We start from the raw sequence: 27,979 nt of genomic DNA, 5'->3' as shown, positions 1-27,979 counted from the left end.
CGGGTCTTACTCGCTTACTGTACCATGTGGAATATGTTTTGAATTTCTCGATGCTTCAACACGTCTTCATCTTTCCGTTTTCGTGCCTACAACACTGTGCTCACTATTGGCGACAGATTTGACTTCTTATCATCATTGACATGATCCTGCAGTTGTGATTGACCTTTCCATATCGGATCCAACCATGGCTCCAGCACCATTCTCCCAATTATTTCCAAGACGGGACTTCGATACGAACGCACCCACTGAGAGTTTTGCCAACGAATGGGCAAATCCTTCAAACTATGCTTTCACTATCCTTCTCCTCCTTGGAGGCGACGTAATTACCCGGGCTCTTGCACAACTCGCAGGTGGTCCCGTGACACCCGTAGCATTCTCTTTTGGTATGTAACCAAACAATGCATAGCATGACCTCTGTGTACTCTCACAGACGACTAGCTCCGGCTCCGTCTGCTAATAGATCTCTAGGCTGGGTCTCCTATGCCACCACAGCAATTTGCAGCGCTGTTGGTGAAAATAAACTCATGCCTGGCGCAGACTGCCCGTGTGAAGTCATTAATGGAAAGAATGGCTACGTCCGAGGCAACAACTCTTTTGTTATTGGCCGCATAGTGCGTGACTACGAGGCATGGATGGGCTTGGCCGTGCATAATATCACTCAGTCTCTCATTGATACCCGCTGGAAATTTGACAAGGGCATAGCAGAAAAAGAGTGTGACGGTTCCGGCGCAGAGGTCTCTCGACCAAGGCAAGCTGGCTTGGTAGTCAGCTTCTGGGAACCGAGTCAGACGATTGAAGCTGGCAAGCCAGGACACGATCTTCTGCACTGGTCAGGCTTGATAACGACTGTGGTCCAGCTAGGTATTGCAGCCATCTCGTGTGGTATTTGGGGAGATTGGAGTGTGCTACTCATCACGGGCGGTGCATCAGTTCTATGTTACAGTATGGGTGCGCTATCTCAGTGGGGCGTTGAGAAATGGGCGTGCAGACGTCTCAATAAACGAAGCAAGAAAAACTTTATCCTAACCCGCGGAAACGGCGCACAGCATGCCATTGCGATTATTAGCGGCGGACGTGGGCTAGATCTGGAGGATTTGGCAACTGGATTCGACAATCTGGATGCTCCTTCGATTACACTCTTCGCACAACTGGCCACCATATTCTTGGGACTTCTCTGGATCGTATTACTCATCACGAGCTCAGCGATCACGGACTCAGCATGGTTTTTGATTGCGGTTGGAGGAGTCGGTATTCTGCAGAATATGTTTGTTGCAGGGTGGAAACGACAGCCTAAGGCGCTGGGGGTACCAATTGATTACCTCGACGTTGTAGGAGATGTAAAGGTTATGAACACGTTACTGGCAGTGGAGAGGAAATATGAGAAGTTGGGGCAGAGTATGATTGGATCATTCTTCCCAGGTGACCTTAGGGGGAATGAGAAGAAGCTGTGGGAAGATGTTGCGGCGGAGTGGGTGGAAAAAAAGAGAGCGGAGGGTTTACATAAGGTTTAAGTATCTCTGGTTGCGGGGGGTAAGCGGTCGGCGCCTGAATGTAAAGTAACTTTTGGGAGGTTCATTTTTAAAGAAAATGGTGGAAGGTTTGATGTATCTGCCATCTATAGCTATAGCTTCGGAAAATAAGACATAATTTCAGCTAAATCAGGCATCAAGTGCTAACACAGGGCATCACTCGTGCGCCGCGATAGCAAGGACTTCTAATCGAGCGTGGGATACTACGAGAGGACTAGGGTAACACGGGGGGAAATTCCTGGGGCATAATATACCCTCGAATTCCGTGCTACTATGGTAGATTCTCAAGTTTTTTTTATTATATCGGAAGCTACGACTGCGGCTTTGATTGGTAATCGTTCTTTCCATATCCAGAACTTGAAGGTTCCGAGGAAGCTACGATGGAGGTATTGCTTGTAATCGTTCCTTCTATACCTAGAGTTTGGAGGCTCTCGAGGAAGCTGCGATTGAGACATGGTTGGAAATCGTTCTTTCTATATCAAGAACTTAAAGACTCCAAGGAAGCTGTGATGGAGACATCGCTTGGTAATCCTTCTCAGGCATGTCAACAGTTTAGTGCGTGCAGTGTGAGGATATTCGCACTATCAGTGTGAGAAGTTTGCACTATCAGTGTAGTTGGTTTGTGCTCTAGTCTGTGCTACCCCTGTGAAAAATGAAGATATTTCCGCATCTGAGCAAACCATCCCCTTTTGCCTATTATGAGAACCGTGGTACCTTAACGAAAACACGCCCAAATCATACAAAAAAAATGTCAGAGGATACGCAATCGATCAATGGGGTTTTGAAACCCTCACATCTACCAAAGCAAGAAGCACTCTATCAAAGCAGCAGTTAAGGACTTCATGGGTTTGGCAGCATATAGAAGGTGGTCTAGATGCGGTCTTGTTGGTTAACAGCGAGCTGTATTGGTGATGCCTACACTGCTTAGTGAGCTACAAGCATATAGGAGGCACTTGATCAATAGCAGCACACCTTACAAAGGCGTATACCAAGAGGGATACAAAGGTCCAACAGCATGAGGTTGTCAAAGGTAGGATTGAAGCTGCATTTGCTAGAGCTGCCCCTAAATGGAAACGAGTGATAACTGATAATAGATACGCTTAAGTCTTTAAATCAGCAATATTTGAAGAGCTTCTTATTGAGTAGATTGCTGTTTTGATTCTATTGCTTTCAAAAAGTGCAAATTGCCTCAATTCAAGGCTCTTTTAAAGTATCTAAATTGCCATGTCAAAAGCTGCCTTCCTACTCAAAATACTGTCAAAAACTAGTCCCTTTAACAATATCAAACTTGACATAAAGATCTTTAAGATGAACTTGCCATTGTCACTCAAAAGATCCATCTATCAATTGATATTTAGACTAGGGAAGGCGATGCTCGTGCTTGAGGCAGTATGCCCGATGGAGAGGCCGCGGTCCGAAATAGGCTAGTAGGTGTCCTGTTTGCGAGGAATATTGGTGAGGGCGGCATGTCATGGTCCAGCGAATGGATCGATGCCGCATTCGGTTTTGAGAACTGCCTCAAGCACGAGCATCGCCTCGAACCTCTCAATTCCTCTTCAAACTCACTGCCAGAATACTTCACCCCTGGTCCCCCATCGCCACCATTCTCAAAACCGAATGCGGCATCGATCCATTCGCTGGACCATGACATGCCGCCCTCACCAATATTCCTCGCAAACAGGACACCTACTAGCCTATTTCGGACCGCGGCCTCTCCATCGGGCATACTGCCTCAAGCACGAGCATCGCCTCGAACCTCTCAATTCCTCTTCAACCTCTACTCTTGGCGGTGCAGTCGGTCGCTACGAGCGCTGCAAAATAACGAAGCGGCAGCTTAAATACGTCATCTGCATCGAGCCCATCACCGGCGACTATGTTGCCTGTCTGTCCTGCGGCTGCGCATCGCACTAGATCTGTCTCGACGCCTACCTCTTCTCATAGGACGACGAGGAGGTAACAAAAGACGACATGATATGCGCTAGGGGATGCGACTGCAACTGCACGCGCCGGGCCGGAATGGGCGTCGTAGAGAGCTGGGAGGTGATGATGGGCGCGCTAGAGAAGATGCGTAAGAAGGAGGCGAGGCGGGCGAAGGTACCGCTGTGGCGGTTAACGGAGGAGTGGAATGAGGGGAGCGATTGGGAGGGTGCGAGGGAGAGTAGGGCGGAGGTACCGCCGGCGAAGACGCCAAGGGGGACGATGGGCCAGGCGATGGGGTATGCACAGCAGTTGAATTTCTCGACGCTAAGTCGGAGGTTGGGGCAGGTGAGGGCGAGAGATGGGTGGATGGGGGTTAGGAGTGGGTTGAGGAAGAAGGGAAGTGTGAGTACTAGTAGTACTACTATCCCCCCCGAATGATTGTAAAGACCCGCTATTTTGAAGTTTGTGGAAACCCACTTATAGCGATCGGTTTAGGTAAAAAGGCGTAAATAAGATGAGATCACTGGCAGAGGCCTTTTGACAAAATAGTGGATGGTGACAATCATTCAGGGGGGGATAGTAGCTTGAAGGCGCATGGATTGATATCGTGATCATGTGATCACCTGATCTTACAAATGCCGTTGGAAGGGTTGGAAGGGGGAAAGGGTAGGGGTTCCTTTTGTCCGATGCATAAGAGTCATATTATAGGTGCTAATAATAACTATCAGCCCCCATAGCTCAGTTGGTAGAGCGCGGCACTAGTATAATTCATGGTCACATGATACATCGTGATGCCGAGGTCTTCAGTTCAACTCTGAATGTGGGCATATTTTTTGTATTAATTTTGCATTTTAAGTAACGTGCGTGCATAACGAATGATACAACATAACGAATGATACACTACCTTGAATCCACACAACTCCGCTAGTAAACAGTAAATCCCTGCACAACAAAAGATGCCGCAGAAAAATGATGAACGCCAAGTTATATTAGCTCTTCAGGTGATGCAAAATGACCCTAAGCTAAGTGCTCGAGCTGCTGGAAAGCTCTATTCTGTCGATCATCAGAAGCTTAGTCGTCGTAAGCATGGTATGCATTCACGACGTGATATTTCTGCCAATTTGCAGAAAATGACCGACTTAGAGGAATCAATCCTTGTCCAGTATATTCTCGACCTAGCTGCTAAAGGATTTCCTCCCCGATTGTCTGTTGTGGGAGATTGCAAATCGACTTCTCGCGACACGCGACGCATTACCTGTCAAGACGTGCTGGGCTTCCAACTTTGTTAAACGTCGCATAGAACTCAAAATAAGGTTCCAGCGCAAATACGACTATCAGAGGGCTAAATGCGAAGACCCAGTAATTATTTGTAGCTGGTTTGAGCTTGTGCGAAACACAATTGTGAAGTACGGCATCCACGATGCAGATATTTACAACTTCGATGAGACAGGGTTTATGATGGGCATTATTTCAACTGCAACAGTGGTAACAAGCTCTGATGGACGTATGAAGGCAAAGAAAGTACAGCCTGGCAATCGTGAATGGGCTACAGTAATACAGGGTGTTAATTCCCAAGGCTGGGCGATTCCACCATTTATTATTGTTGCAGGCAAAAACCACCTCACGTCTTGGTATGAAAACAGCGGATTTCCACCAAACTGGGTAATTGCTGTTACAGATAATGGTTGGACAACAAATGAGAAAGGCATGGATTGGATCTGACATTTTGAGAAGCATACAAAACATCGAACTGTAGGTGGTTATCGTTTGTTGATCATTGATGGTCATGAAAGCCATCACTCAGACGAATTTGGGGAATACTGCAAGGAAAACAATATTATCACTCTATGTATGCCGGCTCATTCTTCTCATATCCTCCAACCAATCAATGTTGGGTGTTTTGGCCCACTGAAAAGGGCTTATGGGCAGCAAATCGAAAACATGATGCAGGCTCACATCACGCATATTATGAAGAATGACTTCTTTCCCGCATTTCACGCTGCTTTCTTTATTGCAATGACTGAAAAGAACATCCGAGGAGGCTTCCGAGGCACTGGGCTTTTCCCATTTGATCCTGATAGTGTGGTTTGTATGCTTGATCTCAGATTTAGAACCCCGACACCACAAAACTCCCGCCCTAGCACCGCTCAACCTTGGGTTTCCCAGACACCAAATAACCAAAATGAAGCCTTATCACAGACAGCTTTCATTAAAAATCGAATTGCACATCATCAAAATAGCTCACCAACCTCTATTTACAATGCTGTTGACCAATTTGCAAAGGGAGCATCACAGATGATGTATCAATTAGCATTCTTAAAAGCAGAGAATGAAATGCTTCAGCAAGGGATGGAACAACTTAGCAAACACAGAAGGGCTAAAAAAACACGCCTACAGCAAGGAGGATCACTTACACAACACGAAGCACAAGAGTTACAAGATGAGAGGGACCTTGCGCAACAAGTAAAGCAAGAAACACAGGCAGGGAGTGGTCGGAAGCCAAGGAAAGAAACATGCGCAAGGCACTGTGGCAACTGTGGTGGCACAAAACACAATGCACGCACCTGTCAGATGGTAATAGAGGTATCTGAGGATGAGTATTCTACATAGCTTTAATTGATTTATAGCGTTGTAGTGGAATTATCATAGTATTTGTTAAGTGAGCACATTGGACTGTATCATTCATTATGTTGTATCATTCGTTATGCACGCACGTTATGCTACATAGACATATTAGAGGTAGAATAATTAAATTAATTACTAACGTATTTCATTAGGGTTAGCACAAATAATCATAATAATCATAATAATCATGACTAACGTGGTTTATCAGCAAGTCGCGCATATCACCGAGTCGCGCACTTTCCCCCACATTCCAACCTACTAACTTCAATACGCGTTTTTTCAACCACCACAATGGAAATTCAAACTCAAGAATCAAGTATTATTCTTGCTATCGAAGCTATCCTATATCTAGAAAAATCAGCTGTCGGTCTGCTGCAAAGATCTATAAAGTGCCCAAATCAACACTACGCGATAGAATGGCTGGCCGAACCCCTCGCGCCGAAGCTCGATCGAATTGTCACAAATTAAACGATATAGAAGAGGATACAATTGTTCAGTATATACTCAGCCTGGATTCCAGAGGATTTGCGCCCCGACTTGCTGGTGTTGAAGATATGGCTAATCTTCTTCTTAAATCGTGAGGACAGAACCCCGTAGGAAAGCTCTGGGCCCATCTATTCATACAACAGCAACCACAGTTAAAGACGCGTTTTAATCGCGTTTATGACTTTCAAGGGCCTTGTGCGAAGATCCCTAGCTTATTGGCGCGTGGTTTCGACTTGTTGGGAATATGAGGGAGAAATATGGTGTTCTAGATTGCGATTTCTACAACTTCGACGAGACAGGGTTTATGATGGGATCGACATGGCAGAGGCAAGGCAGTTCAGCCTGGCAATCGGGAATGGGCAACAGCGATTGCTTGTATTAGTAGTGAGGGTTGGAATGTGCCTCCATTTTTAGTAGTGCAAGGGAAGAATCACCTCACGAATTGGTACACTGAGGCTCCCAAACGACTGGGTGGTTAAGCCAACAATTAATGGATGGACAAATAATGAGACGGGTCTAGAATGGATCAAACACTTCGGTAAACACACTGCTACTCATTCGAAGGGTCCATATCGAATGCTTGTGTTAGATGGGCACAAGAGTCACGAATCGGCTGAATTTCAGGAGTATTGTAAGGCTCACAACATTATTACTCTTTGTTTGCCTCCTCACTCATCCCATCTTACCCAGCCACTTGACATTGGGTATTTTAGTGTGTTGAAAAGGGCATATGGGCGACAAATCGAGATCTTTATTAAGGCTCATATTAACCATATTACTAAGGTCGAGTTCTTCCTTGCCTTCCAAGCAGCGTTTATAGAGTCAATAACGACCCAAAACGCTCAGGCTGGATTCCGAGCTGGCCTAGTGCCTTTCAACCCTCAAGCTGTTATTTTAAAGCTCGATGTGAAGTTACGGACTCCATCTCCTGCTTTACCCCTCCCTGCCGACGCCGACCCTTGGGTCTCCCAGACACCTCACAACCCTACGGAGGCCCTCTCACAGACAACTCTTGTGAAGCAAAGGATTGCCCATCACCAGGGAAGCTTGTCAACACCTCTTTTTGAGACAGTCTTTGCATTAGCAAAGGGCACTGAGCGATTAGCTCACCAGAATACCCTTTTAACAGAGGATATCCGTACACTTCGAGCAGCAAATGAAGTCTCATGACCATCAAGGACTAATGTCACACTGACATTCGTTGCACTCAGTTTGCTATCAAACTCAAGAGCAAACTTGGAAATCTCCTCCTCAAACCTACAAGTCACTATACATATTTTGGCTTATCACACCAACAACAAGAGCAATACTACTCAACGATTGCTACAACCATCTATGATTCATTACACTCATCGCTCCTTAGTTACTGGGCCGATATTACCACATAGCATATCTCTACAACCCTCTATGATTCATTACATGACATCACTCATACTACCACATGACATATCTCTACCAACTAGAGGCCTAGGAGCATGAACGATAGCTCTAAAAGCTCCTACGAATCTCTATGATTCATTACATGTCATTGCTCTTTAGTTACCCACAAGATTGGTTAAGTTATGACATAATTTGTCTATGACATAATTTGTCTATGACATAATTTGTCTATGACATAATTTGTCTATGACATAATTTGTCTATAGGGGTACTCTGACCTTGGACCTCCTTTTACTTCCTATAGGCTACGAACCTAAGAGATGGTTCTATGGGATTCTCTTACGTCGACTACAGTTACCAAGCCTGGTAAGTCATGGAAACTCTTGGAAAATGAGAGAACTACACTCCTTTAGCATAAATAGGATTGCCCTTTCCTTAAGAAAGGGCAAGCAGACAATACAGTAAATTGACTATCACATACTTCCACGTCTTTTCCAAGCTTCCAAGCATTCATCTTGTTACTCCTTGTTTCTGAAAAGTCAGTGAGGTGTTAACCTCTGACTTATCCCTGAGTTCCCAGACTCAACATTTGTTGCAACTTGTCTGAACCACTTCACTACATGACACACCTGATTGCTGCGTTGTGGAATAGTCTAAGCTACAACCCTTTGGCTCTGTTTCCTAAGACAGTGTGTTGTCTTAGTAAATTCATCCCTTCCTTGGGTGGCTAGATTCTCACATCTGGTGCACCCACCATTACAGAGGGTACGAAGCCACTGTCCTTGCTTGCTGGCTTCGCAGAGGGCGATATATTTGGCCTCAGTCGTTGATGTTGCGACGCAGCGTTGCTTTGTCGAATTCCAGCTGACAGGCCCCATATTCAACATGAATATTAGACCTGATACTGAGTGTCGATCAGTCTGGTCACCAGCGTAGTCTGAGTCGCTGTATCCTTGTAAATAGGGGGTAGAATTGCCCCCTATCCCCCCAAACGAAAGTCGTAAAGTCCTAGTTCCTTTGACGTAGTGCAATACGTGAAGAACCCCATTCCAATTTCGTATCGTAGGTCTCGAGCAGCTTTGACTGAGCTGCCCCCAGGCGTATGCGATATCCGGGCGAGTGCATATAGCAAGCCAGGCCAGCGATCCAACTCCTCGCTGATAGAGGTGTTGGTCAGCTTCAGCTTCGCTGTCGTTGGTGGACGCAGGAATTGGAAAGGGCATTGCCTTTCCTAGGTGGAGCATTTGATAACCTTGTCAATATACCCTTCTTGATCAAGATAGATTTGACGGTTCTACTGATCGCGGGTCACCCAAGTATCATATTGACCTCCCCGAGGTCCTTGATCTTCCAGCGTTTGCTAAACTCTTTGACCACACGGTCAATATCTGATAATTCCTTGCTAAGTATCAACATATCATTGACATATAACCCAATCAAGATCCTTCGGTCAGGCGTCACGAAGATACTAGGCTCACTGAAGACTGGCTGGAATCCTAGTTGACCGAGGCCTTTGCAGGCCTCAATATACCATTCCCTCCCGGATTGCTTTAACCCGTAGAGTGACTTCCGTAGTCGTAATACGCAGTCTTCAGGGCAGTACAGCCCTTCAGAAGGTCTCATATATACCTCCGCATGAAGTTCTGATCGTGGATAAGCACTCACAACGTTGATCTGCCGGATATTCATATCCTCGTAAGCACCAATTGCTAGGAGAAGCCGGAGAGACTCAGCGCGGATTGTCAGTGAGAAGGTCTCGAGATAATCGTCGCCTGGTATTTGCCCAAACCCCTGAGCGATGAGTCTGGCTTTGAACCTGTCAAGCAGCCCTGTCGGTGTGTATTTGACAGCAAATACCCATCGACAACCAAGGGCTTTCTTGTCTCGCGGTAGCTTCGCTCACCCCATGTTCTGAGGGATTGAAGCTGCGCCAGCTCTTCCTGGACTGCAAGAGTCCAGTCTACACCATGTTCTGGGTCGCTGATCGACTTCGAATAGCGATCAGGAATCAGCAGCTTGGAAGACGCTGCATGGTGCGCTCCTAACTCTTCTTCGAAGAGCGCTTCGCGCGCTTCTTCATAGGGCCTCGTTGGCCGTCTTGCACGCCTACTTCATCGGGCGATGAACTCCTCATCATGAGGGGTTTCCTCACACGAAGCTTCCGCTTCTGCGCGCAGCTGGTCATCCGCTGTCTCAGATAGCTCTTCGTCTTTAGCGAAGATATCGCCTGACCGATCAGCTTCTCGGTCAAACCGTGAGTTGTCATCAGGCCCAGACATCAACAATGGCGACGGTGACATTGCAGGTCCCGGTGGAGACCCGTCACGGCTCACCTCTGATGCTACAGGGGGTCGCCGCACAGCGTAGTCGCTGCCGTCGTCGCCGTGTTGATGTTGTTGTGCAAGTGATAAATTATCACTTGCTGCTTCCTGATTGGCTGGGTTGGCTGCAGGGCTGGTCGTCCTGTGCGAGGAACCCTGGCTGACAGGTCACGTGACCCACCTGAATCCACGACCGGGATATCCTCACAGGGATTTTCAATGCCCCCCATTTGGGTATCCCAGCGGGGATTGCTGATATCTCCTGCATCGATGGAGATATCCTCCTGGAGAACAGTGTTACGACGGAACAAGAAGGCTGGCCAACTACAGGACAGGAAGGAGGGAGGTCGCATGAGACCGGCCCTGGTACCTGGAGGGGCAGCGGGGAATAGTAGTTCCGAAAGTATCACGTGACGGACTCGCAGGATGATGAGAAGAGTCCTAAGAGTCCAGGACTCCGAGGACTCGAGTGAGTTCCCAGGAGTCCACTAGGCACGTGATGGACTCGCAGGATGATGAGAAGAGTCCTAAGAGTCCAGGACTCCGAGGACTCGAGTGAGTTCCCAAGAGTCCACTAGGCACGATGCCACTATATAAGTAGATAGTATTTCCTTAGATAGGAGCTTCGTGCTCAACTCAATACAGTATTTGTTATATACTAGTAACGTGTTACTTGAAGCCTTTGTGTCTGATCCCCTGCCTCCTCTGATAAGTAAACCTTTACGCAAGAGAACCTCTGTGTCTTCTATCGTTTAGAAGTCAGCATTACAAACAGCTTCCATGGGGTCCAATCCCACATCTTCGTGGGGACCGTCGCTGGCATCAGGAAGATCAAGTCGTTGATCTTCCACGAATCTCACTGATGTTGCAGTGAGGATCCGGTCTCCGACCGGATCATATAACCGGTACTGCTGCGAGGTTGGCATGTATCCAACCAATGCAGTCCATATCGCATTGGGTTCAAGCTTGTCACCCTGCCTCTGATCCATCGAGATATTGGCATAGGCAACGCAGCCCCAGACACGAAGGTGAGCGACAGATGGTCTCTTACCACTGTACGCCTCTTCCGGTGTCTTTCCTCTGGGTCCAATTGACAGCCTATTCCTCAGATAGGAGGCTGCCATCACAGCTTCGGCCCAGAGCCATTTTGGAAGCTGCGCGCCTGCGAGCATTGCCCTGATCACTGCGACCAGGGCCCAGTTTAGGCGTTCAGAAACACTGTTCTGATACGACGTATATGGCGTCGTAAACTCAAACAGGATACTGTGCGAGGGCCCAAAGTCTCGCTCAAGAGCTTCGTACTCGCCGCCATTATCGCAGCGAACGATCTTGATCTTCCTGTCGGTTTGGTGTTCCACCTCGGTCCTGAACTCAGTAAAAATACCTCGTAGTTGGTCCCTTAACTGCATAACATAGACCCAAGTCTTCCGTGTGTAGTCGTCAGTGAACGTCACAAAATAGACGTTCTTACCACTGATTGACGGTACTCTGTAAGGCCCCCAGATATCACTATGTATCCTGTCGAGGGGGGCTTTTGCATGCTCTGATGCATGTCGATTTATAACCCGCGTACTCTTATTGAGCAGGCACTCTCCACACGGGTCCACGAGATCACCAATTGGTCCTGGCAGACCGTCAACAGCGTGTAATGGTGGGTGCACCAGATGTGAGAATCTAGCCACCCAAGGAAGGGATGAATTTACTAAGACAACACACTGTCTTAGGAAACAGAGCCAAAGGGTTGTAGCTTAGACTATTCCACAACGCAGCAATCAGGTGTGTGATGTAGTGAAGTGGTTCAGACAAGTTGCAACAAATGTTGAGTCTGGGAACTCAGGGGTAAGTCAGAGGTTAACACCTCACTGACTTTTCATAAACAAGGAGTAACAAGATGAATGCTTGGAAGCTTGGAAAAGACATGGAAGTATGTGATAGTCAATTTACTGTATTGTCTGCTTGCCCTTTCTTAAGGAAAGGGCAATCCTATTTATGCTAAAGGAGTGTAGTTCTCTCATTTTCCAAGAGTTTCCATGACTTACCAGGCTTGGTAACTGTAGTCGACGTAAGAGAATCCCATAGAACCATCTCTTAGGTTCGTAGCCTATAGGAAGTAAAAGGAGGTCCAAGGTCAGAGTACCCCTATAGACAAATTATGTCATAGACAAATTATGTCATAGACAAATTATGTCATAGACAAATTATGTCATAACTTAACCAATCTTGTGGGTAACTAAAGAGCAATGACATGTAATGAATCATAGAGGTTCGTAGGAGCTTTTAGAGCTATCGTTCATGCTCCTAGGCCTCTATTTGGTAGAGATATGTCATGTGGTAGTATGAGTGATGTCATGTAATGAATCATAGAGGGTTGTAGAGATATGCTATGTGGTAATATCGGCCCAGTAACTAAGGAGCGATGAGTGTAATGAATCATAGATGGTTGTAGCAATCGTTGAGTAGTATTGCTCTTGTTGTTGGTGTGATAAGCCAAAATATGTATAGTGACTTGTAGGTTTGAGGAGGAGATTTCCAAGTTTGCTCTTGAGTTTGATAGCAAACTGAGTGCAACGAATGTCAGTATGACACAGCGGTGTGAGCCAAGCTCAGACTCTTTGAGCTCAAGTGTCTGAAGCATTGATGCAAAATCATGGTATCTTTTGGTGACATCGCGACTGCGCGCAGCGCAGTGACGGCGCCTTCCTAGGTTCCGTTAAGGACGTAGGAACAGCCAACTCGAACGGCGACGCCGATAGTATGTTCGTCAAGCTCAAGGACCATCTTTCCCTCCCGGGTTGTCCTTGTCATAAGACCCCTATCTTGAAGGTGGGGTACTGAGACGAGGCTTCCGGCGAGCTGCGGAACATGCAGCACCTCGTGAAGCTGGATCCATGTAATGGTGGGTGCACCAGAGGTGAGAATCTAGCCACCCAAGGAAGGGATGATTTTACTAAGACAACACACTGTCTTAGGAAAAAGAGCCAAAGGGTCGTAGCTTAGACTATTCCACAATGCAGCAATCAGGTGTATGATGTAGTGGAGTGGTTTAGACAAGTTGTAACAAATGTTTGAGTCTGAGAACTCAGGGATAAGTCAGAGGTTAGCACCTCACCGACTTTTCAGAAACAAGGAGTAACAAGATCCATGCTTGGAAGCTTGGAAAAGACGTGGAAGTATGTGATAGTCGATTTACTGTATTGTCTGCTTGCCCTTTCTTAAGGAAAGGGCAATCCTATTTATGCTAAAGGAGTGTAGTTCTCTCATTTTCCATGACTTTCCATGACTAACCAGGCTTGGTAACTGTAGTCGACGTAAGAGAATCCCATAGAACCATCTCCTATGTTCCTAGCCTATAGGAAGTGAAAGGAGGTCCAAGGTCAGAGTACCCCTATAGACAAATTATGTCATAACTTAACCAATCTTGTGGGTAACTAAGGAGCGATGACGTGTAATGAATCATAGAGGGTTGTAGAAGCTTTTGGAGCTATCGTTCATGTTCCTAGTCCTCTAGTTGATAGAGATATGTCATGTGTAGTATTAGCCCAGTAACTAAGGAGTGATGTCATGTAATGAATCATAGAGGGTTGTAGAGATATGCTATGTGGTCATATCAACCCAGTAACTAAGGAGCAATGACGTGTAATGAATCATAGAGGGTTGTAGCAATCGTTGAGTAGTATTGCTCTTGTTGTTGGTGTGACAAGCCAAAATATGTATAGTGACTTGTAGGTTTGAGGAGGAGATTTCTAAGTTTGCTCTTGAGTTTGATAGCAAACTGAGTGCAACGAATGTCAGTATGACAACTAGGTGGTCCCCCTTTCTTCTCGAGTTGCCGTTCATAGTGATGATTGTCAATCTTCTGAGCCAATTCGATCATCTCTCTAAGGTCATCTGGTTTGTCAGACCTTGAGAGTTTGTCCTTCACATGGTCTTTCAGACCTGCGTAGAATTGGTCACAGATAGCCTCTTCTCCCCAGTTGGTGAGTGTTGCATGCTGTTGAAACTCAGCGGTGTATGAAACTGCTGACCCTCTCTGCTTGAGAGCCTGGAGAGCCCTGACTGCATTTCGTCGTTCATCGATGTCTCCGAAGTTTGCCTTGAGTGTTTTGAGGAATCTGTTCCAGGATACAAAAACACAAAGGCTTTCCAAGTAACACATTACAGTATTGTACTAATGCCTGTACTTCATTGCAATCATCGCGTTACAGTTGCAAACATCTATTCCTTTGCAAGGCAGGAAAATGTATTGAAGGAAGGCCTGTCTTTAACCCTCGATTTGTCTAACGTGACAGAGCTAAGGAGGGGCTTAAACCTCTCTTCTTTCTTTTAGTAGAGAGAAGCAGATGAGCTTACCATTGTTAGAGAATCGAAGGCTGGCTGCAAGGCCAGAAGGAGAAGCAGTTGCTTTTGAAGTAGGTGGGTTTTTTTTGGATAAGTGAGAGGGATTTATAGCGGCTTTGGTTAGGCCATATCATCTCGTCGAATCTCGACTTAACTTGGTATATCTGTCTTGGCGACGTTCTGGTATCGAGGTAATAATGCGGGGAAGAGAGAGAGAGTTATTTGGGGATATGAAGCCTGACGGATTGATGGTTGACGGTTTGCCTGTTGATGGCTGCGCCGCTGCTTATTCTCGGGTTTTCTGCCTCAGAGGCTTCCTTATTATACCAAGTCGGCGTAATCCGATGACGACAGTACTAGCGTGAATGAAACCTTGGTGCTAGTGACCGGTATCAGCGTCACGATGCATAATCAGAGCGCCTTCGACGACGAAAGTTGCATGTCGACGCCACTTCTCGAGTTCGAGCACACTGCGGTGTTTAAAAGCTACCGCATGCTGTATACCGAGATGCTCTTTGCTTGGTCTCTTCCCTTCACTAGGTTGGAAATCCTCAAAAAGCGCTAAGCAAGTGTCGCAGGGCTAAAAAGAACTGTATCCGTGAAGGAGGTGCACTTACAGTAGAGGATGCATACGATATTTTGTCTCAGCAGGAGGTAGATCAGCAGGTTCGACGCGACTTACGTGCAGAGAGGGGCAATCAGGTTGAGGGAAAACCGTCTGGACGGCGCTGTGGCACTTGCGGAAAGGCTGGCCATAACGTGCGAACTTGTAAAATAGAAGAAGATGTATCTAGCTCTTTAGATTTTAATTTGTAAAAAATTTACTATTTTCTTTAGGGGTAGTATTTATATTTGAAGTTTCGTGCCAAGGAAAAGTGCGCGAGTCAGTGATATGCGCAACTCGCTGATAAACCACGTTATTCAAATAGTCAAATATTACATAAGCATGATTATGATTATGAGTTTTCGATAATCATGAATATTTATGATTATCACATGATGTTAGAATCATGTGGCCTAAGTAATTATCTAGTATAGTAGAAAAGGAAACCAAATATATATTAATCTATCTAAATACTACTTAAAGTATTAATTTAGCTATAAATTCCTCTTCTAGATCCTCTTCTTCTTCCTTTATAAAATCCCAACTCTTTAAAGAAGCTATTACTATAAAAACATCTTTAGAAAGCCTATTTCTAATCTTTGAAATAATAAGGCTACCTATACTACAAGAGCTCTCTATAGGAGCACTAGTAGCAGGGATTTGTAAATAGTGCCTAGCTATAGTAGCTAGAATTGGAAATCGAGATTGATTTATTTTCTAATAGTCTAAAGGATTAATCTATATAATATTAACGTATTTCACAAGCGAGTTGGCCACCCAAGCAAGTTGGCCACCAAAACACCAAAATTGACTATTACTGCCTACTACTACACCACCACCCTACATAATGACCCTTATTCAATCGTAATTGAATCCTTGTGCCTCGTACATGTACGGGAGTTATGGCCCATAATACCACATATGCCACAGCGCTTCTGTCGGCCTGTAGAACCCACCTGCCGACAATGCTCACTTGCCACCTCCGTACGGACTTGAGCTTCTACCTCAGCACTCTGAAGCATATCCTCTCCCTCTCGTACGGAGAGACTGCCCCCTTGCATTATACGCCTCTTGCGCTTCCTTTCCCTCCTCTTTTTCTGTTCATTTGCCGCTTGTAGAGCCTTAACTTCTGCCTTAAGTAGAACAGCAGAATGCATCATCATTTCCGCCCCTTTAACAAGGCAGCTAACAGCATCATTAATTGAGGTAGGAGAGCTATTCTGATGTCGTACGATGCGGTTCTTAATGTGCTCTGTTTGAAAGTTAAGCTCCCTTATAGTTTGAGGAGTCTTTGAAGTCCAATTGTCACTCTCAACTATAGGAGGTGTTGGAGTCCTTAAGCGTAGATTTAAGTGAGAGAGGACACTCTGTGGCTCGTACGGAACTAGTCCTGTAGCTCGGAATCCGCTCTTGATGTTCTGCTCTGTAAACGTAGCTTTGAATGCTTCTTTGAATGCAGAGAGGAACTCAAGCTTTGTGATGTGGTTTAGCCGGTTCCGTACGAAGGTTTCAATCTGCTTTCCGTACGAAAGCTTTAGTGGCGCAAAGCAGCTCACATCAAGAGGCTGAAGAATGTGTGATGAGTGTGGTGGCATACAGAGGGTAATTATCTTCCGTTCTGTGCAGTAGTGTTGAAATTGAGCAGAGATGTGGCTCTCATGTCCATCAAGAATAAGAAGGCGATAGGTTCCGACCGTACGAGCATTTGTATGTCGATTGAAGTGTTGAATCCACTCATACCCAATTGAATTTGAAGTCCACCCATTCTCACTAAGCGTAATCACCCAATTGTCTGGTAATCCTGAGTCTTCGTACCAAGCTGAGAGGTGATTCTGCGCCTTGAAAATAATGAACGGCGGGAGTGCCCATCCGTACGAATTAACACCTTGGATAATTGACACCCACTCTCTATTCCCTGGCTGTATAGTCTTCGGACGGCTCTTTGCTTCTGAGCTTGTGACTACCTTTGCAGTAGCAATAACTCCCATTGCGAAACCTGCTTCATCAAAGTTGTAGATGTCCTGCTCTAAGATGCCATATTTTGCGACTGTGTTTCGTACGAGGGTGAACCACCCTTCAATTATCTTTGGATCTTCGCATTTTGCTCGTTTGTAATCGTACTTCCGACTAAACTTTGCTTTAAGTTCCGTACGACGCGTTATGAAGTTACTAGTCCAGTTCTTCCCAGTAGGGCTCTCACCTCGTTCGGAGAGTAGTAGGTCTGCCATTTCTTGCACAGCTTGCGGCCGGGGCGGAAATCCACGCGAATCTAGGTCGAGAATATACTGAACAAGAGCTGACTCTTCGTACGAAGTTAGGTTTTGTGATTTTGGGGTAGAATCACGTCGGGAGGTCATTCCATTCATTCTGTTGGTAAGGGTACTACGTGACACGTCGTATGATAATGCAGCAGCTCGGACACTCTTAAATTGACGTTCCTTTAGTGCCTGAATAGCTAATAGTATTCTACCCTCTTGATTTGAGGATTGGGCTTGTGTTGGTTGTGGCATAGTTGACTGTAGTCAAGTTGACGCGTTTTGGTGTTTTGGTGGCCAACTTGCTTGGGTGGCCAACTCGCTTGTGAAATACGTTAGTAAGTTAATTATTAAAGAGTGTAATGGTGGGTGCACCAGATGTGAGAATCTAGCCACCCAAGGAAGGGATGAATTTACTAAGACAACACACTGTCTTAGAAAAAAGAGCCAAAGGGTCGTAGCTTAGACTATTCCACAATGCAGCAATCAGGTGTGTGATGTAGTGAAGTGGTTCAGACAAGTTGCAACAAATGTTGAGTCTGGGAACTCAGGGATAAGTCAGAGGTTAACACCTCACTGACTTTTCAGAAACAAGGAGTAACAAGATGAATGCTTGGAGGCTTGGAAAAGACGTGGAAGTATGTGATAGTCAATTTACTGTATTGTCTGCTTGCCCTTTCTTAAGGAAAGGGCAATCCTATTTATGCTAAAGGAATGTAGTTCTCTCATTTTCCAATACTTTCCATGACTTACCAGGCTTGGTAACTGTAGTCGACGTAAGAGAATCCCATAGAACCATCTCTTAGGTTCGTAGCCTATAGGAAGTAAAAGGAGGTCCAAGGTCAGAGTACCCCTATAGACAAATTATATCATAGACAAATTATGTCATAGACAAATTATGTCATAGACAAATTATGTCATAACTTAACCAATCTTGTGGGTAACTAAAGAGCAATGACATGTAATGAATCATAGAGGTTCGTAGGAGCTTTTAGAGCTATCGTTCATGCTCCTAGGCCTCTAGTTGGTAGAGATATGTCATGTGGTAGTATGAGTGATGTCATGTAATGAATCATAGAGGGTTGTAGAGATATGCTATGTGGTAATATCGGCCCAGTAACTAAGGAGCGATGAGTGTAATGAATCATAGATGGTTGTAGCAATCGTTGAGTAGTATTGCTCTTGTTGTTGGTGTGATAAGCCAAAATATGTATAGTGACTTGTAGGTTTGAGGAGGAGATTTCCAAGTTTGCTCTTGAGTTTGATAGCAAACTGAGTGCAACGAATGTCAGTATGACATGATACCCCTCTTAAGGACATTTGTTAGCTGTGTGCTTGCCCTTTAGCCAGGTGGCTTTCTTAGAAAGAAATTCTAGAATCAGCTTGGATGCATTTTTTAGATTTCTCTTAGGTTCCCAAGTGTTGTCACTTGTAGGATAGCCTTTCTACTTAACGAGGAAGTAGTCCTGACCTCTAAGTGTCTTGTTGTCAAGGATAGACTCTACTTCATATTCTGGTTGATCCAAAATCAGAACAGGAGGTGGAGGAGACTGAAGTGGTCTTAAGGAACTTTCTTGTGCCTTAGACAAGAGAGATGTATGGAAGACATTATGGATAGTCCAAGTAGGTGGTAATGCAAGCTCGAAAGCATTCTTGCCAATAGTCTTTGTAATCTTAAAGGGTCCAAGTCTTTTAGTATCAAGTTTGTCTGATGGTCTAGTAGTTGTGATATGTCTTCTAGACAAAAAGACTTGATCACCAACTTTGAATTGTGGTGCAACCACCCCCCTGTTAAAGGCCTGAGCCTGCTCGTCTTGTGCACGCTGTATTTGGACCTTGAGATAGTCCTGGAGGCCCTTAAGGTAGATGATTCTTTCAGAAGCAGAAGGGTTTTTGAGATTTTCAGGACAATTAAGTTCTGCCACTTCAAACCTAGGGTGATAACCATAGTTTGCATAGAAAGGTGTCTCTTTTGTGGTGTTAGAGACCGTGTTGTTGTAAGCAAATTCTGCAAGATGGAGAAGATCTGCCCAGTTGTCTTGAGCATAGTTTGTATAAATTCTTAGATATTGTTCAAGTACAGAGTTGACTCTCTCTATCTGGCCATCTGTTTGAGGGTGATAAGCTGTAGAAAAGCGTTGTTCCATGTTTAAGAGTTTAGAGAACTCCTTAAAAAAGTTTGAAGTGAAAACTGCTCCCCTATCTGAGATCCAGTGTCCAGGAATTCCATGATATTTAAAGACCACCTTGAGGAATAGCCACGCAAATTCAGAAGCTGTGATAGTCTCATTGCAAGGCTCAAAGTGTGCCATTTTTGTGAGCCTTTCTACCACCACAAGGATAGAGTCATAAGGGGTAGCACCCCCTTTTGGGATAGAAGGAGGCAACTTGACTATAAAGTCAATGGATATAGAGTCCCATGGGCGTTCTGGTATAGGTAGAGGCTGCAAGAGGCCATAGGGCTTTTGCCGTGTAGGTTTGTTTAAGTTGCAAGTAGTGCAAGAAGATATATAGTCTTGAAGAGTAGTCCTTAGACTAGGCCAGTAGAACTTTCTTGTTAGAAGTTCATAAGTTTTTGCAAAGCCAAAGTGCCCTGCAGCTGGAGCATCATGAAACTGCTGTAGGAGGTGTAGCTGTAATCGTTTATCCCTTGGGACATAGATATAGCTCTTGAATAAGAGAAGTCCTTGCTGATTTTTTGAGAAATTTTGTAGTCCAACTTTCTCAAGAGAGGAGCCTTTCTTCTGGAGGTATTCCAAAGTTCTTTTGGCAAAGGGATCGTGGTTGTAAGCATCTTTGAATGCTTTAAGAAGTGTTGCTGAGGGTGTATAGTCTTTAAAGGTCTCTGGTTTCTGAGAAGAGGTAATGGGGGCAACTTGGTTTTGAGGGGATAAGTTTCCCTCTAAGTCCTCTGTAGTGTGAGGGTTGCTTAAAGATGCTGCTATAAGCTTTGTAGAGTCTAGCAGGGCCTTTGTATTGCTTGTTTTAGCAGAATCTTGGTAGTCATGTCTTCTTGAGAGGAGATCTGCTCTTTGATTCTTGGCCCCTGAGACATGTTTTATAACAAAGTCAAAACCTCCTAGTTGTTCAGACCACCTTGCTTGTCGTCGATTGAGCTGTTTAGTGGTTGTAAAGGTCAAGAGATTTGAATGGTCACTGTAAATAGTGATATGATAGTTTGCCCCTTCAAGGTAGCATCTCCAATGCGTTAGAGAACATACTATGGCAAGCAGTTCCTTGTCTGTAATGGGATAGTTTTGTTCGGCTGCTGATAGCTTTCTTGAGTAAAATGCCACAGGCTGTAGCTCTTCTTGTTTGTCTTTTGGAGCTTGGTATAAGATTCCAGAAATGGCAAAATCTGAGGCATCTGTCTCAAGAGTGGCAGGTTTCAAGGGGTTAAAGTGTAGTAACATTTTCCCTTCTTTGAATTCTCCTTTAAGAGCATCGAAAGCATCTTGCTGTGTCTTATCCCAGTGATACAAAGTGTCCTTGTGAAGTAATTGAGTAAGGGGTAAAGCCAAGGATGTATATCTTGGTATAAACCTCCTGTAATAGTTGGCAAACCCAAGGAAAGACTGAACCTCTTTAATGCTGGAAGGAATAGGCCACGTTTGTACTGCTTTTGTCTTTTCAGGATCCATCTGAATGCCTTCTGTTGAAATTCTATGTCCCAGAAATCAACTTGAGACATATGGAAAAGACATTTCTCAAGTTTGCAAAAGAGTTGTGCTTGAGATAGCTTCTCTAAGACTTGTCTAACATGTAGAACATGCTCTTGAGTGTCTAAAGAGTATATAAGAATGTCGTCTAAGTAGACAACAACAAAGATATCCAAGTAAGGTCTTAGAATATCATTCATGAGAGCTTGGAAAGAAGCAGGTGCATTGGCAAGCCCAAAAGGCATTACCTGGTATTCAAAATGACCATAGCGTGTTCTGAATGCTGTCTTCCACTCATCATCTTCCTTGATGCGTATCAGGTTATAAGCTCCCCTGAGATCTAACTTGGTAAAGATCTTTGCTGAAGAGAGCCTATCCATGAGCTCAGGGATAAGGGGTAAAGCATATCTGTTTTTAACAGTGACTGCATTAAGGCCTCTATAATCAACACAGAGATACAAGGAGCCATCTTTCTTCTTGACAAAGAGAATGGGAGCTCCTGCTGGTGAGGAAGAAGGTCTGATAAAGCCAGAACTAAGGTTCTCATCTAGGTATTCTCTGAGAGTTTTCAGCTCTAGTTCAGATAGAGAGTAGATAGGGCCATAGGGAGGCATTGAGCCTTCTGCGAGTGGTATCTCATGGTCATAAGGCTGGTGCTTTGGCAGAATTGATGCCTTTGCCTTGTCAAAAAGATGTTGGTAGTCTTGGTATGCTAAAGGCAAAATGACCTCCTGAGATGATTTCTCCAAATCTGAAGTAGCTGCTATCTCCAGGACAGGTTGGAAAGGTTTAACCCATATCAGAGATGATATATCGTCCATAGTTTGGTCAAAATCCTTGATCTGGGACAAGTCTGAGTCTACCACTTGCTGAGCGAGTTTGCATCGCATTGCGGAGTGGTCCTTACATTTGCAGAAGTCGCAGGGTGTGGCAGGGTCAACTGCTCTACATTTAATGACGAAGGATGAGATATATCCTTTAGATGGAGGTAATGGGAGGTTGAAGCAGTGCACGCCTGGAGTCTTCTCAAAAACTATCACTGCCTTATCACTTGTGATTCCTTGGTATTCATTGGTGCCCATCCAGAACCTGTTCCGGGCGAACTCCTTTATATTTGCGATTGCAGTAGCAATCAGGAAACTTGGTCTCACTGCAGAGTGATTGGTGATGAATGCTGTAGGGCCTCCAGAGTAATATAGGGAGGCCCTAATTTTGTGCGATTCAAGGGTAAAGTTTTTCCCTGAAGCTCTTTGCATTTAGCTAGCCATCCCTTTGCATCGTGTGATGATACTCGTTGCAAGTCTGTGAGAGGGAGCAGCTGTGGAACTAGTGCATCTACCATCTCAGGGAGGGTGAAGTTCCGGTCCCTTAGAGCGAGCGGCAGTTTGATGTAGAGGTGGAGGCCGTTGGCGTATATGGACGGTGCTTTATCTCCTCGACCTGCTTCAGATCTTCTGGTAGGGAACGTTCTTGGTTGGAGCATTTTGGGTTGTTGAGCTCGGGGACGGGAGGGGAGTATGCGCGAGGTGGTGCTGGTAGAAGCAGATCTCTCTGAGGAGACTGATGAAGCACCAAGTGATTGTGTGACTTCATCCACCTGCTGTCGCAGTCTCTTTCGTGACCGAGGAGCCGATACTGTGCCATCAGTGACTATGCGCTTATGCTTTGCAGCATGGTTTGGTGCAGCGTCCGGCATTAGTATATCGGGAGTATTTTCTTTGGGGGAGGAGTCGCCAGACCGGAGGACTTGAATGCTATTGAGAATAGTATCCTGAGGGGGATCAGTCTGGGTGATCTTCGCTCTTCCCTTGGTCTTGGTTTTTCTTTGGGCAATCATCAGCCCAGTGATTGTCACCGCATTTTTTGCACAGGTTTGGGGGTTCAGCCCCGAGTAACCTGGCGGTCGTCATCTGGGCTTTCATCTCTCGTTTTTCAGCTCAGGAGATCTTTTTGCATTCAAGGCATCAGAGGTGCTCTTCCAGCCTGTCTTCTTGGTCTATCGCATCCATTTCGAAGCCTCCAAGAAGAGAGAGGTTCGGGCGGTTGGGGATAAGTTCGTTTACGGCTAAGTGCTAGTGCTATGGCTAGCACTTACAGCTGCAACCTCACGTGATGGATAACATTGGATATCATGGATATTATATTATCCATGTTATCCACGGTGATCCACAGAATGTCATGTGATGGATAACATTGGATATCTTGGATATTATGTTATCCATGTTATCCATGGCGATCCACAGAATATCAGGTGATGGATAACATTGGATATCATGGATATTATGTTATCCATGTTATCCACGGATATCCCTTTGGCACGACGCCACTATATAAGTAGATAGTATTTCCTTAGATAGGAGGTTCGTGCTCAACTCAATATAGTATTCTTTACAATACTGTAACGTGTTACTTGGAAAGCCTTTGTGTCTAATCCCCTGCCTCCTCTGTCAAGTCAACCTTACGCAAGAAACCTCTGTGTCTTCTATCGTTTAGAAGTCAGTGTTACATCGTGGTACCTGAGAAAAAATGATAGCGGACAGCTAATACCGCTGTGAGGTTGGCCTGTCATACACCGAGTTCAGACGAGAGCGGTCGCTGTGAAGGATTGAGTTATTTTGCTTCAGTGACATAGAATAGAGGTAGGAGATGCTTTTTTCTTCGGCGTGCATACTGGTCCCATTGAATCTCTGACGTAGAGGCACTCAATTTAGATTCTGAATAGAGGCTCTGGTCACCACAGCGCTCTCTATCCCAAGGGAATCGAACCCTCTGGGAATGAAGCCTGTCATTAAGGCAATCGTTAAATGTATAACGTACATGTATAGCGAAAGCGCCAAACAAGCGAAAGCGCCAAAATGATGCGGTGACCAAACCCCCCAACTAAATGTTAAATTCCTCAACAACAAAACATGCCCCATAAAAACGATGAAAGCCAATTAGTGCTAGCTATCCAGGCTATTCAAAGCGACCCAAAGTTACGCCTTCGAGTTGCTGCTAGGATCTATTCTGTGGACCACCGCAAGCTAGGTCGTCGTCTAGAAGGTGTACCTTCACGACGCGATATCCAAGCCAAGTCACGGAAATTAACTAACCTAGAGGAGTCCGTCCTTGTTCAGTATATACTCGACCTAGCTGCCAAAGGGTTTCCTCCTCGGCTGTCTGTTGTTGAAGATATGGCAAGTCGACTACTTGCAACACGCGACGCGTCACGCGTTGGGTCGCGTTGGGCTTCAAACTTTGTTAAGCGGTGTGTAGAGCTCCAGACACGCTTTCAGCGCAAATACGACTACCAGAGGGCTAAGTGCGAAGATCCAGAAGTTATTAATGGCTGGTTTGAGCTTGTGCGTAACACAATTGCGAAATATGGTATCGATGAAGCAGATATCTACAACTTTGATGAGACTGGGTTTATGATGGGCGTTATCTCAACTGCTATGGTTGTAACAAGCTCAGACGGGCGGGCAAAAGCAAAGAAGGTACAGCCTGGTAATCGGGAATGGGTTACAGTAATCCAAGGCGTTAGTTCTCAAGGTTGGGCAGTACCACCATTTATCATTGTTGCAGGCAAAAACCACCTTACATCTTGGTATGAGAATAGTGGATTTTCAAGCGATTGGGTGATTTCTGTTACTGAAAATGGCTGGACTACAAACGAGAGAGGCATGGATTGGATTCAGCACTTTGAGAAGCATACAAAGGCCCGGAGTGTTGGTGGTTATCGCTTGTTAGTCCTTGATGGTCATGAGAGCCACCACTCCGATGAGTTTGAGGAGTACTGCAAGGAACACAACATTATTACGCTTTGTATGCCTGCTCACTCTTCTCATCTACTCCAGCCACTTGATGTTGGCTGTTTCGGCCCGTTAAAGCAGGCCTATGGTCGGCAAATTGAAGATATGATGCAGGCTCATATTTCTCATATTACAAAGGATGACTTCTTTCCTGCCTTCCACGCTGCATTTAACACTACAATGACGGAAAGTAACATTCGAGGCGGGTTCCGAGGGGCAGGGCTTCTTCCATTTGACCCTGAGAGAGTGATATCTACACTTGATCTTAAGTTAAGGACACCAACGCCTCCAAGCTCCCGCCCAGGTACTGCTCAACCTTGGGTTTCTCAAACACCAAACAACCCAATTGAAGCTATGTCACAGTCTACATTTATTAAAACTCGGATTTCACGCCATCAAAATAGCTCTCCAACCTCAATCTATGCAGCTGTTGACCAGTTTACAAAGGGTGCATCGCAAATAATGCATCAATTAGCACTGCTAAAGGGAGAGAACCAAAACCTACGACAGGCAAATGAAGTACTAAGCAAGCGCCGGAGAGCTAGGAAAAAACGACTACAGCAAGGAGGATCACTTAGTCAACAAGGGGCGCAAGAGCTACAGGATGAGAGGGATGTTGTGCAGCAGGTAGAGCAGGAAATAAGGGCAAGCCGTGGTCGGAAGCCAAGGGAAGAAACCCGTGCCCGTCGCTGTGGCAAGTGTGGTGAGACTGGGCACAATGCGCGCACGTGTCAGATTGTAATAGACACCTCTGAGGAAGAGGACTCCGAGTAGTTTCAATTGATTTCTAATGTTGTGGTAGATTTATCGCAATGTTTGTCGTGAGGGTAGATAATTTTGGCGCTTTCGCTTGTTTGGCGCTTTCGCTATACATGTACGTTATACAGTAATTTAAAGCTGGCCACAGCTGAACAGAAATCTGTCTAGCTGTAACCAGCTTTTGGCACTTAATTGTCAAAAGCGGACGATTCTTCATAGTTTAGAACAGGGGGTGGTAGGGGGGTGGCAGGGTTAAATCATGGGCGGCTTGGCACCTTCCTTTTCAGGCATTGGTCAAGCCGACAGTCAGGTTGCCAAGATATTGCCAAGAACTGTATTGCCAGTAATTACTGGGGAATATTGCCAAGAAACCATATACTACTGACAACACTAGGCCACTTCAGCATCGTAATTTGAGTGTAGCAGTGTAGCAGCTTTAGCCTAGATAGGAAATGATGTAACCATAATTCTTGTGCCCCCCCTGTTGCCACTATTTCCTAATGTAGTCTAAAGCTGATACAGTGTAGCAGCTCGGGTCTTGGCAGTCTGGTCCTAAATAGGTTAGTATTATAAGTAAAATCCAATGTTGGAAAATGAAGTCATAGATATATTATCAACTGTATAGTTATATATAATAATGAGTAACGCTTTTACCAACCCCTATTTGCAATATCAAGTGCCTATGGCGCTGGCCTACCCAACTGCCACCTCACGAACTCTCAACTGATACCGCCAGCGAACGTTGGCTTGAATGGCCCCAAACCAGCAATGAAACCAGTGATTCTACTATCCTCGAAGACTCTCTAGCAGCTACAGCTCAAAGCGCTTTAGCTCAGAGTAGCCAGGCTGATGGCGTTATAACATCAAAAGGGGGGGGGGGAAGGGGCTTACGATAGACCAAAAGACAACGATTCTCCGGCTTTGTGTCCAAAAAAGTGATATATATGGTGTTATTGCAGATAGATGCTATTGGCGGCTTATAACTAAGGAGGCGGAACACTTGCTAGGTTTAACCCATAACTCTCTTGGAAGAGTTATTACCAGTCTTATTCGAGAGCGCCGGAGCAAAGTCTCATTACAGCCAGAAGGACGCAGTGGAGAAGAAGATCCTCCTTCTTCATATAATGATGTTGACCAGTGGATTAATATCGCTGATATACGGGCTAATAAGGAATCGATTCGAGATGCAGCAAAAGGGATGAAGGAAGCAGAAACTGAAGCGTCTATTGCATGGCGAACTGCTCAAATGTCATACTGACATTCGTTGCACTCAGTTTGCTATCAAACTCAAGAGCAAACTTAGAAATCTCCCTCAAACCTACAAGTCACTATACATATTTTGGCTTGTCACACCAACAACAAGAGCAATACTACTCAACGATTGCTATAACCCTCTATGATTCATTACACGTCATTTCTCCTTAGTTACTGGGTTGATATGACCACATAGCATATCTCTACAACCCTCTATGATTCATTACATGACATCACTCCTTAGTTACTGGGCTAATACTACACATGACATATCTCTATCAACTAGAGGCCTAGGAACATGAACGATAGCTCCAAAAGCTTCTACAACACTCTATGATTCATTACACGTCATCGCTCCTTAGTTACCCACAAGATTGGTTAAGCTATGACATAATTTGTCTATAGGGGTACTCTGACCTTGGACCTCCTTTCACTTCCTATAGGCTAGGAACATAGGAGATGGTTTTATGGGATTCTCTTACATCGACTACAGTTACCAAGCCTGGTTAGTCATGGAAAGTCATGGAAAATGAGAGAACTACACTCCTTTAGCATAAATAGGATTGCCCTTTCCTTAAGAAAGGGCAGCAGACAATACAGTAAATTGACTATCACATACTTCCAGGTCTTTTTCAAACTTCCAAGCATTGATCTTGTTACTCCTTGTTTCTGAAAAGTCAGTGAGGTGCTAACCTCTGACTTATCCCTGAGTTCTCAGACTCAACATTTGTTACAACTTGACTAAACCACTCCACTACATCATACACCTGATTGCTGCATTGTGGAATAGTCTAAGCTACAACCATTTGGCTCTGTTTCCTAAGACAGTGTGTTGTCTTAGTAAAATCATCCCTTCCTTGGGTGGCTAGATTCTCACATCTGGTGCACCCACCATTACATCAAACTACCCAGTTCTCACATCGAAATCTATTAAACTCAATAGAGTCTTCGATTCCACCTTCTGAGTCAATCCTCTCTGAGTCTATCCTCTCTGATTCTCATATTTTCAAGTCCCCTTCACTATCAACTTTAGCTTCTCAACCAAGATGAAAGCAGAA

The 27,979-nt window shown here is 45.1% G+C and overlaps 2 protein-coding genes and 1 non-coding gene across 3 annotated transcripts; all 3 read left to right on the top strand.

Moving 5' to 3' along the window:
• Nucleotides 1-64: 64 nt before the first annotated feature.
• Nucleotides 65-1,683, top strand: VC83_01841 (uncharacterized protein). Its single transcript, XM_024465513.1, has 2 exons — nucleotides 65-383; nucleotides 469-1,683. The coding sequence occupies exons 1-2, from the start codon at nucleotides 185-187 to the stop codon at nucleotides 1,509-1,511; spliced, it is 1,242 nt and encodes a 413-aa protein (XP_024326936.1). The 5' UTR covers nucleotides 65-184; the 3' UTR covers nucleotides 1,512-1,683.
• Nucleotides 1,684-3,236: 1,553 nt separating this feature from the next.
• On the top strand, nucleotides 3,237-4,001 carry VC83_01840 (uncharacterized protein). Its single transcript, XM_024465512.1, has one exon. The coding sequence runs from the start codon at nucleotides 3,498-3,500 to the stop codon at nucleotides 3,885-3,887; it is 390 nt and encodes a 129-aa protein (XP_024326935.1). The 5' UTR covers nucleotides 3,237-3,497; the 3' UTR covers nucleotides 3,888-4,001.
• A 175-nt stretch (nucleotides 4,002-4,176) lies between these two features.
• Nucleotides 4,177-4,277, top strand: VC83_01839 (the record flags this gene model as incomplete). Its single annotated transcript has 1 exon — nucleotides 4,177-4,277. It is a non-coding gene; the product is annotated as a tRNA-Thr (tRNA).
• Between the last annotated feature and the right edge of the window lie 23,702 nt (nucleotides 4,278-27,979).

This window comes from Pseudogymnoascus destructans (genome assembly GCF_001641265.1).
Source record: "Pseudogymnoascus destructans isolate 20631-21 unplaced genomic scaffold scaffold_4, whole genome shotgun sequence".
NCBI classification, from domain to species: Eukaryota; Fungi; Ascomycota; class Leotiomycetes; order Thelebolales; family Thelebolaceae; genus Pseudogymnoascus; species Pseudogymnoascus destructans.
Note: the sequence above shows the minus strand (reverse complement) of the source record. Positions and strands in the feature narration are given on the sequence as shown.

Bases quoted from the DNA above. Each gene is read 5' to 3' on its own strand.
- VC83_01840 (XM_024465512.1), top strand. From the start codon at position 3,498: ATGATATGCGCTAGGGGATGCGACTGCAACTGCACGCGCCGGGCCGGA.
- VC83_01841 (XM_024465513.1), top strand. From the start codon at position 185: ATGGCTCCAGCACCATTCTCCCAATTATTTCCAAGACGGGACTTCGAT. The intron at 384-468 runs GTATGTAACCAA...ATAGATCTCTAG, and splicing joins ACCCGTAGCATTCTCTTTTG to GCTGGGTCTCCTATGCCACC.